Raw genomic sequence first — 10,161 nt, 5'->3', positions numbered from 1 at the left:
TACCCGCTAGGGCACCAGCGCGCACGCGCAGCCTGACCCCGCCCCCCGGTCCCGCCCCCAGGAGCACGCGTCCGCGCCTCGCTTGCTGCGCAGACTCGCCCAAGACCTAAGTTCCGCCGGAAGGTTGATGCGGAAGCACGCGCACGCAGCACGCCTGCGCAGAGCCCGGCGTTTGTTTTCCCTGTCGCGCGGGAAGCGGCGTGCGGAGCGGATCTCGTCGGGAGATGCTGTGCTGATGGCGTCCGGGAGCGGCTCGGATGCGCCGGAGCCGGCGGCGGCTCCCGCAGCAGCGGAAACCGAGGAGGAGATTGACCAGCGGGTGAAGAGGCGGCGGCTTCAGTGCATGGGGTTTGCGTTGGTGGCGAAATGCGAAACCACGACGGCCCACACCTTCCTGTCGGAGAACGACTGGCAGATGGACGTGGGTTTGCGTTTCTGTTTTCTCCCCTCCTTCCAGGTGGGCGGCGCTTGCCCTCCATCCCTGTGCCTTTGCTTTTCAGAAAGCACTGAACGCCTACTTCGAACCGGCAGAGAACGACCCTGCGTGGCCACGCCAGCCTCCAACGTCCTTCCAATCCGAGGCCTAGTAAGCTACGGGGGTCGCGGGCGGTTTGCTGGGGGTCCGTGTTGGGCATCACAAGACCCTCCTGGAAATGGAAGCCAATGCCCTTGGGTTGGGCATCAGAGGGAAGCCTTTTCCCTCTAGGACACAGTCACTTCCCACGTGACTTGCTTATTTTGGCTGTTTGTTTATTGTATAGCCCCGGCTGTCCTGGAATTTGCTCTATGGACCAGACAAGCCTCAAACTAAGAGATCCGCCTGCTTCTGTCCCCCTTAGTGCTGGGTTTAAAGGCTTGTACTACGATCAACTTCTGACATGATTTTTTTTTCTTAGTCAATGGAGGAAGGAAAGAAAACTCTGAAATGTAAATTATTTTTATTTATTTAGAGGCAGAGTGTTCCCCCATATCTCTGGCTGCTCAGAACTTGGTGTGTAGAACAGACTGATGTCAAACACAGAGATCTGCTTACCTCAGATTCAAAAGGACTTGGATTAAAGTGTCCACCACACACGATGAAATATTTACTTATTGTTACTGTTTTTTGTTCTTTTTTGAGACATTATACCTGACATCCAGCTCTTGACTCCCCTCTTCCAGCCCCCCTTTTGCTAACATTACATCTAGTTCCTGCATCCCCCAGCTGAGATGTAATTTATTATTTGAGATACATGCCCAGGCTGACTTGGGACTCCTGTGGTCAAGGCTCGACTTCTGCCTGCCGCTTCCCCAGAGTGGGGTTAAGGCATACATGGAAGGAATGTTGTATACATAATAAATAAATCTAAAAATTAAAAAAAAAGGTTTGTGAAACACTGCTTAGTATTGAAATACACTTACTCACTTGAACTATTGTGACATGTAAACTAGAGATTTAGAAAACAGTTGAGGTAGAAAATCTCTAAGAAGAATGGTAACCTGCAAGTGTCTTTGTTTCTGCACTGTTTATCTGCTCTCTTTCTGGCAAGCAGTATTTCTGTTTATTTCTTTGAGACAGGGTCTCACAAGTTCATCTAGAACATAGTGTGTAGTCCAGGCTGGCATTGGGGTTCTGGCAATCCTCCTGCCTCAGCCTCTGGGGTACTAGAAGGATGCCAGGCTCAGTACTCATTTTCAGTGTATGCTGTTCCTATTGTTTCAGTGCCCTGACTCCAGGTTTGTGCTGCTTTCTGAAGACTACAGCTAAAGCCCCTTACAGGGGAATTTACTGTCCATGTCAGAGGAGATGGGAAATCCTCATAAAACAGTTGTGCTGAAATTACTTGGAGAGATTTTTTTTTTTTTTAAATGCTGGGACCTCACTTCCCAGAGATAATAACTGAGTGGATTCCAGTCATCCATTAGTGACTTTTTGGCCCTTTCCTCCTCCTTAATTATTTGTGTGCATGAGTGAGTGCCACTGTGTGTAAGTTAGAGAACCTCTGGGAGTCTCCATCTTATTGGAGGGAGGATTTCTTTTCTTTTCTTGGCCGGGTCTTTTCTTTTTTTTTTTTTTTGACAGAAAATATATTCTACTTTTATTTAACTAAAATTTAAAGCCACAATACTTAATCAATGTTTAGATTGTTTTTGAAAGACTCAGTATTTTTTCAAGAAAGAAATTTTTGAGTATATGGACCACACTGGCCTGAAACTAATACAGATTAGTCATTCTAACAAATCTTGAGATCAATGACATTACCACCACAACTCTTCCTTGCTATGAAGACTTTTGGCTTGGACTGGTCCAGGGTGTGGAGGCAGTATGTACTCCACGTCTGTGTGTCCTCCCATGTGACTAGATTCTCATGCATCTGTTGCCAGTGCTGCTCAGAAGTTGGATATAAGTATTGAACATTGGTCCATGGACTCCCTCTGTGGTGGAAACTGGAGCTTCCATTGAGGCTGCCCATTGAGCCACTGCTGGGTAAAGTTGAGATTCCACCACTGTAGGTTGACCAGGGTTGCGAGCTACGGCAGGGGCTTGACCTTCAAGCAGGTCCTTTTGGGGACTACACCCAGTATCCTCTATGGCCTGGTCATCATGGAGAGAAGCTTGCAGGCTGTGGGTGGGTGGGTGGGAGAATAAAGCCCACAGTAGATGTGTCTAGAGACATGGACTCTATATTTGCAAGGGCAGGACCAGAGAAGTGACAGTGGGAAAGGGTAGACACAGAAACATCTTTTGAGCTTCCATCTGATTCTGGCAGGACTTGGTGAATTTTCCACAGATTCTCCTGTTTGTGCTTAGCACGCTGGTTCTTGAACCAGATCTTGATCACCCAGTCACACGAATCATCAGTGCCAGCTCCACACGTTCCTTCAGGCTTGGTTACATGGCCTGATCAAAATGTCTTTGGAGGAGAGCCTTTTGTTTCTCGGAGTATGTGGTGCATTCTTTCTCTTGCTTCCTTGGAGCTTCAGGGCGAACTTGCTGGTCACATTTATCTGAAGACGCAATAGGGACTTGGGAACCATTACAACCAGAATTTACTGAGGAACTTAAGGGAATCTGGAGTCCAGGGTGCACTGTTCTGGTTCTCAGTTTTGAGGTACCTTGATGCATTTGGAGACTTGGTTTCGTTGATTGATCTGGGGACACCGGAGGTCATGGAATCCTTTCATGATCCGAGTGCCTCTGGAGACTTGATTGCATTAGCACTCCTGGTAGAGGAGGGAGGATTTCTTAAATTGCCTGTCAGACTTGTGTGGCTGATACTTTTGACACCTGTGCCGTATTCAAACCTTTTCTGTCTTGAAAAGATCTAAAGAGTTAGGAGTAAAAGGTTGTATCCTATAGCCTTGGTACTTAGAATGTGGACCCTGAATGAGCTTATACCATTTGGGATTCTGGTGGACATGCAGATTTAGACTCCAATACTAGACCCATTGAATCTGAATCTGCTTTTTGTCAAGATCCCAGGTGGTTTAAAGTTGAGGAGCCCTGAATTAGAGCATAGAGCCCAAGGTATCACTGACAGATACATTTATTCCTGTGTTGAAGAGGTCAACAAATGATGCCTGTAAGGCTGACTAGGCCTTTCAGATACTTAAAGGTTTTTAATTTAGCATCACATTTAGCGTTTCTTTTTCCTTTTTGTGTTTCATTTTTGGAATGGAATTAATTTCTCTAGTTTTCCCTTAATATGTTATAGATGCTGCATAAATTGTAGGCTCGAAACTGTTACAGTAAAACGGAAGAACAGACAGCATACTGTTTGAATTTTGAAGTGCAGCTTATGAAAGAAATGACACATGTGTGATCCTGCTTTTAATGCTTTTGTTTTTAAAGGGGTGTGTGTGCACGCGCATGTGCACACTGAACAAGCTTGGTTTTATTCAGGTGCCCACAGGGGCCAAAAGAGGCCATCTGAAACCTTGAAACTGAGTTATAGACAGTTATGAGTCACCCTTGATTACAGTTGTGTTGTAGGATATTTGATCACACTATGACCCCTGAGATTTCTTTGTTTACTGGAAGAACTTGTTTTTAGCTGTGATGTGGCTTAGCCCTGGCACACACCTTTAGTCCAAGAGATTTTTCTGCTTGAACGTTAAAAAAGGGTTAAATAAAATCAACCATGGGTTGAGAGGCAGGAAAAAGCCAGTGGGAGGAAGTCAGGAGGTAGTGAGGAAGCAGAAATTGGGGTACTCTTGTTGGAGGAGTTACTTTTTTTTTTCTCTCAGATGGCATAAGAGAAAGTCTGGGAAGACTGGGAGGAAACATCTGGGTGCTTTCTCTGTTTCTCTGAGCTAGCAGGTTTTTACCCCAGCATCTGGCTCCTGAGTCTTTATTAATAAAGTAAAGCGATAGATAGTTAAAAGCAACACAGTTCTAGGAACTGAACCCAAGCCCTCTGCAAGAACAATTGTTCCTAAGTACTGAGCCATCTATTCAGTCGCATATTTTCAATAGAAATGGGGGGCCCAACATCTTTGACAAGGTTCTGAAATGACCTAGCCCTTTCTTTTTGGCAAGGCTACAGAAAAAGTGTAGTATTGAATGTTGAGTGAGAAAGCCTTTTCAGATTGGTAAAACTCCAAGTGGAATCTGGCATTAAACACAGTTTTTGGTGCTCTTTAAAATTATTTTTGACCGGACAAGGCATACATATCTCTGTGAGTTTAAGGCCAACCTGGTCTCCAGAATTAGGTTTCTGGAAAGTTAGAACTAGTACACAGAGAAACCCTGTCTCAAAAATCCAAAATCAAATTAATTAACTAATTAAAATTATTTTTGTGAATACAGAAGTGGTGTGGGAGGTCTTTCTGTCTGTGTGTTGCTTTTCGTGTTTAATGAATAAAGAAACTGCCTTGGTCTGTTGATAGACCAAAACTTAGGGAAATGGGAAAATGGTGTTGGAGGTCCTTCTGTCTGTGTGTTGATTTTCTTGGTTAATGAATAACGAAACTGCCTTGGCCCGTTGATAGGGAAGAACTAAGGTAGGCGGGGAGGACTGGACTGAATGCTGGGAGAAAGAAGGGCAAAGTTGGAGAGACGCCATGGATCCTCAGTCGGAGACAGACCTGTTGAAACTTTCCAGGTAGGCCACTACCTCATGGTGATACACGATTAATGGAGATGGGTTAAATTCATATGTAAGCATTAGCCAATAAGAAGTTAGAGCTAATGTGCGAAGCAGTGATTTAATTATTGGAATTTCTGTGTCATTATTTTGGTTCTGGGCAGCCAAAACAAGTATGCAGTTCCTTGCAACACAGAAGGTGATTCAATCTGGATGTGATAGTATATGCTACTTGGGAAGCTGAGGCAGGATTAGGATTGCCAAGGGTTTGAGACTAGCTTGGGCTACATGGTGACTCCTAGGGTATAGCCTGGGCATGTACTCAGATGTTGAAGGAGGCTTATTAATTTTGAAGTCAGCAGGTATACATTGTGAGACCCTGTCTCAAAGAGGCTGTTGTTACTGTTTATATTGGCATTGAATTATCCTGGCACCAAGACCTAGGCCTCTAATTATTCTTCACTAAAAAAGGAGAAGATGACTGATTCTAGAGCAGGGGTAAGTGAGGTAGAGGATGAACTTGGAATAATCTACAGTGCTAAAAAGTAAGGGCGTACCCAGAAAACATTGGAAATATCCCAGAAAAACATAGGAACCAATGTAAAAGCAGAGAGAATGAACAGTAGGGTGATTAGAAACAAGTTGTAGTCTGCACAATAAAATAGGAGTCCATATTTAAGTAAGTCCAGCTGTTGATAAGACAAATGACTATTGTAGAATTCAAACTGCTAAATGGCCAAGGTTTGAGGAGTTACAAAAAGCCTTTGAGAACTACAGAATGACTTCCACATATGTACAATCAGTGGATAATAAAATGGGGATGAAAGTAGAATTTAAAAAAGATGCTCACAGAGTCAAAACCCACAAAATACTGAGTAGAAAGTGGGGAGGATCAGTACTTTGCAGTGGGGAAATTTGATTAACACCTTAATTATGCATTGGGACACACGACTATGCTTCATTCCTGCCTCACAGTGCATAACCTTTATACAGTTGTAAGACAATATCAGGCTTAACTGGAGGATGTTCTATAGGACAAGTGGCCTGCAATCCTCAAAAATGTCACTCATGAGAGAGACTAAAAAAATGTTCCAGTTAAAAGATATTAAAAGATGATATATTGGTGGTAATGTTCATAGGTTGTAGGGGGTGTATATAAGCAAGTTTCTAGGGAAGGATGGAAGTAAGTGGTTTGGAAAGAAACCAAGGTAAGTAATTGTTACAAAGAAAATGTTCTCATTTAGAGAATTTGGGTGCATAGTTAGATAGGGATTCTTTTTTATTGCTCTTCAGTTTTAAAAGTAGATAACTGTTGTAAGAATCAAAAGTTATCCAAGTTCTTAAAGCTGACTGCTTTGAAGAAAGCTGTTCCTTGAGGCCATGCGCAGATGGATGGTTAGTATGCTTGTAGGTGGATCATCATGAAACAAGAAGCCAAAGTAATCACGGTCAAGCTTTTGAAACAACTCACTCTGGAAGAAATTGTTCCCTCTAGGGACAGACACACATGCCAGCACATGGAGGCAGAGACAACTTGCAGTTGTCCCCATCATGTGGGTTCTGGAGGTTGAACTCGGGCCACTAGGCTGACAGCAAGCACCTTTACCCACTTAGCTCCATCTCCAGCCCAACTGTGTATTTTCTATAGACTCTTAGGATTTGCCAAAGAAAATTAGTTATAGGATAAGTATCCATTATCTGAAGTGCTTGGGGCCAATATCTGAGCCGAGGTAATTTAGAATATGGATTTTCTAATTAGGAATGATCAGTCTGTTTCTTCAAATTGAGGGCAACAGATACAGCAAGATTCATGTTGAGAGGGCGCGTTGGAAGCCAGAAGTCAGATTTGGGTTCTTCAGGAGTAGTGCTCCTTGTTTCTTAAGACAGTCTCCCACTGGGACCATGGACTCATCCTTTAGGGTAAACCAGGTCTCAGGTATCTGTTCTCAGCCTCCTGGCGTTGACTTTATAAGCATGCCACAACTTCTAGTGTTTAATGTGAGTGGGGGTGCCAGCTGAGTTACTGCCATAGCCCCTAAATACAACAACTCGTAATTTGTAGGTTTTTTTTTAAAAAAAAACCTTTATTTTGATCTTTCCAGTGTTGATCTAACCAGCGAGGATTCAGATGATACCACCATTTTAGAAACCAGTCCATCTGGAACTCCTCTAGAAGACAGCAGCACTATCTCTTTCATTACCTGGAATATTGATGGATTAGATAGAAACAATTTGCCGGAGAGGGCTCGAGGGGTGTGTTCCTCCCTAGCTTTGTAAGTATTGTCACTTCTGTGGTAGTGACTGTGATCAGTGTGTTAATGGCTCTACAAAGCAACTCTTGAAATTTGTGTACTTGAAAATTTGAATAAATACCTGAGAGTTGGGGTGGATTGGAACACCAATTTATGTTAGATGCGTTCTAGAGTTGTGAGCTTTACATAGTAAGTTTTGTCTATAATTACTGATATGAAATGAAAGGTGCCCTTACTATCTGTTTCTGGCCTTGGTAAAGCACTGAAGTTCTCACTGCACAGCTTTTTAAGAGAATCTGAAGAGGGAACATTGAATACTTGTGTTGATGTATATGATCATTGAAAACTCTCAGTGTAGTGTATATAATGCTTTCCATTTTAATTCCACCGGGGTGATATGTAGAGGGGTGCTGGAATTGAACTCAGCCTTGTTAGGCAGGTGCTCTGTCCCTGAACTACACATCCAGCCCATTTTTAATCGGTCACTATGGTATTGTGTTTTAAATAACACAGATAAAGGTCAGTATAACATTGAGTACTAGGGGTCATGTAGGGTAACAGTTGCTTATATGTTTTGTGATTTTTCTAGGTAACTGAAAATAAATAATATCCTCGTGTTTTTGTTATATTGATCTTTTTAATTAGGTACAGTCCAGATGTGGTATTTCTACAGGAAGTTATTCTTCCATATTGGGCCTACCTAAAGAAGAGAGCAAGAGGCTACAAAATTATTACAGGTAGTGAATGCTTCTCTTGCCATCTGAATTGCCTTTTTCTTTGAAAAATAGATCAGTTGAGGAAAATAAGCAAGACACATGATTTATTTAAAAGATTTATAGATTATTTTATAGCTTAATGTTAATAAATGGAAAAATGATCGAAATGAATGTTTCTTTTTAAAATTTTTTTTATTTGAGCTATATATTGTTCTCTGCTCCCCACCTTTCCTCTTTTCTCTCCTTCTGCCCTCTTCCCTGATCCCATGCTCCCTATTTACTCAGGAGATCCTGTCTTTTTCTACTTCCCATGTAGAATAGATGAATATTTCTTTTTAGGAAAATAAAGTTTTAAAGTTTCATTCTTGTGTATTTAGTAAAATCGAATTGGTAGGAATTCCATTTGTTTCTGTTTCTTCTCAGGGTTTTATATATGGCAAATAGAGCTCTGCTGCCTTGCTACGTAAACATACCCCTCTCAGTTGTTATGAATTTTAAATGTGATAATTACATTTTGTTCATATTTTCTCAAAATTCTTTAATTCCTTTTATTTATTTTTGTTCCTTTTCCAGTATAATTTTAGTTTTTCTCTCATTTTGGCTTTGCTAAGTATGTTTGCTATAGCAGACCACATCTTATAATTGTTAAACTGAATACTGTTGACTTTCAAATTTTACATAGCCTTTGATTTTTAATTTTGATTTATACTTGATTCCTAGGTGCTAAGGAGAGAGTTCTTGGTATTTGTTGCCCCCTCTTTGTTTGATTTCTTGGACGAATGATCTTTGGGGTTCTTTTTGCCTGTTACTTTGGGTTTTGTATTCTGCATCCTATGCTTCTCCCCTCGTTTTTCTCTCATTTCATCACAGCCTTTATTTTTTTTCCCTCGAGACAGGGTCTCACTATGTGGACCAAGCAGATCTGTAACGCACCAAGCTCTATCTCTCTGTGCTGGGATTTAAGGTTAAAGGTGTATACCACCACACCCACTCAGCTAGAGCTATTTCTTGCTTTTTGATAAGCACAGAGTCATAAGCAATGTTTTCTGAAATTGGAAGCATTGATTCGGTGACTTTGGTTTCTGAGAATAGTCAGTCAGCTGCCAGTATGATTCTGCCCATTCCCGTCTCATTCTCAGGAAGTTTGAGGATCTCTGCTTTATCCCTGCTGTTCTTTCTACCTCTTCTTCATTTATTCTACCAGATATTTGTTGGAGGGTTTGGTTGTAGGTTTGGGAGATCTTCATTTCCCCTTTCCTCATTTTTCATCTAATTTTCCTACCATCCCCTATGCTTCTCTTCCTCCTACTTTTTTTTTTCCCCTTTCATCTTTTTGAAAGTCCCCTTATGTTGTAAAACACCACTAATCCTTTATTTTCCATAATTTTTCGTATTTCATAGGCTACTTGTTTACAGTTTATGGCATGTGTACCTGGTTTATGGATGCAGTATCTTGTGTCAATACACTGCTTTGTTTTTCTAGTTTAAGTTTTCATGTCTTTGATTTGGTGAGCCACACTTCTTTGTTATGTGTATAGATGTTCTTCTCTATATATGTATGCATGCATGTACATCTGTGCACCGCATGTGTGCCTTGTGTCCACGGAAGGCAGAACAGGTTGTTGGATCCCCTGAACTTGAATTACAGATGGTTGAGAGCTACCATGATCTTCTGTTCCTCTAGAAGAGCAGCCCATACTCCTAACTGTCGAGCGTCTCTCCAGCCCCTGCTATATTTCTTTGAATAAAGGAGGAGTTATGAGTGAGTTCCTGAAGACATGATTCTGGTTTGACAGTGTGCAGTATTTATGAGGATATTTTGATTTTGGAATCTATCAGAAGCCAGCCAACCGTGTTTTTGTGATGTTTTTTCTTTTCTTCCTTCTGAGAAGCTCCCAGTGTTCCTGAACTTGAGATCTTCCTGCCTCCTTCCTCTGAGTGCTAGGATTGCAAGAGTCCACCGCCACACCCAGCCTCATTTCTCTTTTTTGTTCTCTTTAGTTGTGTTACGTTGGTATTTTTATGTCACATAAACCTGCTCCTTTATGTATACGGATTCTTGCCTCTTTGTTCACATTTGAATTCCTGCTAAGAGAGAGGTTAAACCCTGCATTTTACTAATAGAAA

At 41.9% G+C, this 10,161-nt stretch overlaps 1 protein-coding gene across 2 annotated transcripts in view; it reads left to right on the top strand.

Annotated features, from left to right (window-relative positions):
- The first annotated feature begins 112 nt into the window (after positions 1-112).
- The window catches only part of Tdp2 (tyrosyl-DNA phosphodiesterase 2), a 50,288-nt gene continuing 40,239 nt past the window's right edge, over positions 113-10,161 (top strand). The window contains exons 1-4 of one of the 2 annotated variants that reach the window (XM_050142734.1): positions 113-421; positions 501-586; positions 7,169-7,339; positions 7,964-8,055. In XM_050142734.1, coding sequence (XP_049998691.1) covers positions 128-421; positions 501-586; positions 7,169-7,339; positions 7,964-8,055 — 643 coding nt within the window. In that variant the 5' untranslated portion in view covers positions 113-127. The remainder of the gene's footprint in view (positions 422-500; positions 587-7,168; positions 7,340-7,963; positions 8,056-10,161) is intronic. The other variant, XM_050142735.1, reaches the window with a different exon arrangement.

This window comes from Alexandromys fortis, unplaced genomic scaffold (genome assembly GCF_014885135.2).
Source record: "Alexandromys fortis isolate MF-2015 unplaced genomic scaffold, M_Fortis_MF-2015_v1.1 scaffold_5, whole genome shotgun sequence".
NCBI lineage: Eukaryota > Metazoa > Chordata > Mammalia > Rodentia > Cricetidae > Alexandromys > Alexandromys fortis.
This window is presented reverse-complemented; position numbering and strand designations above follow the sequence as displayed.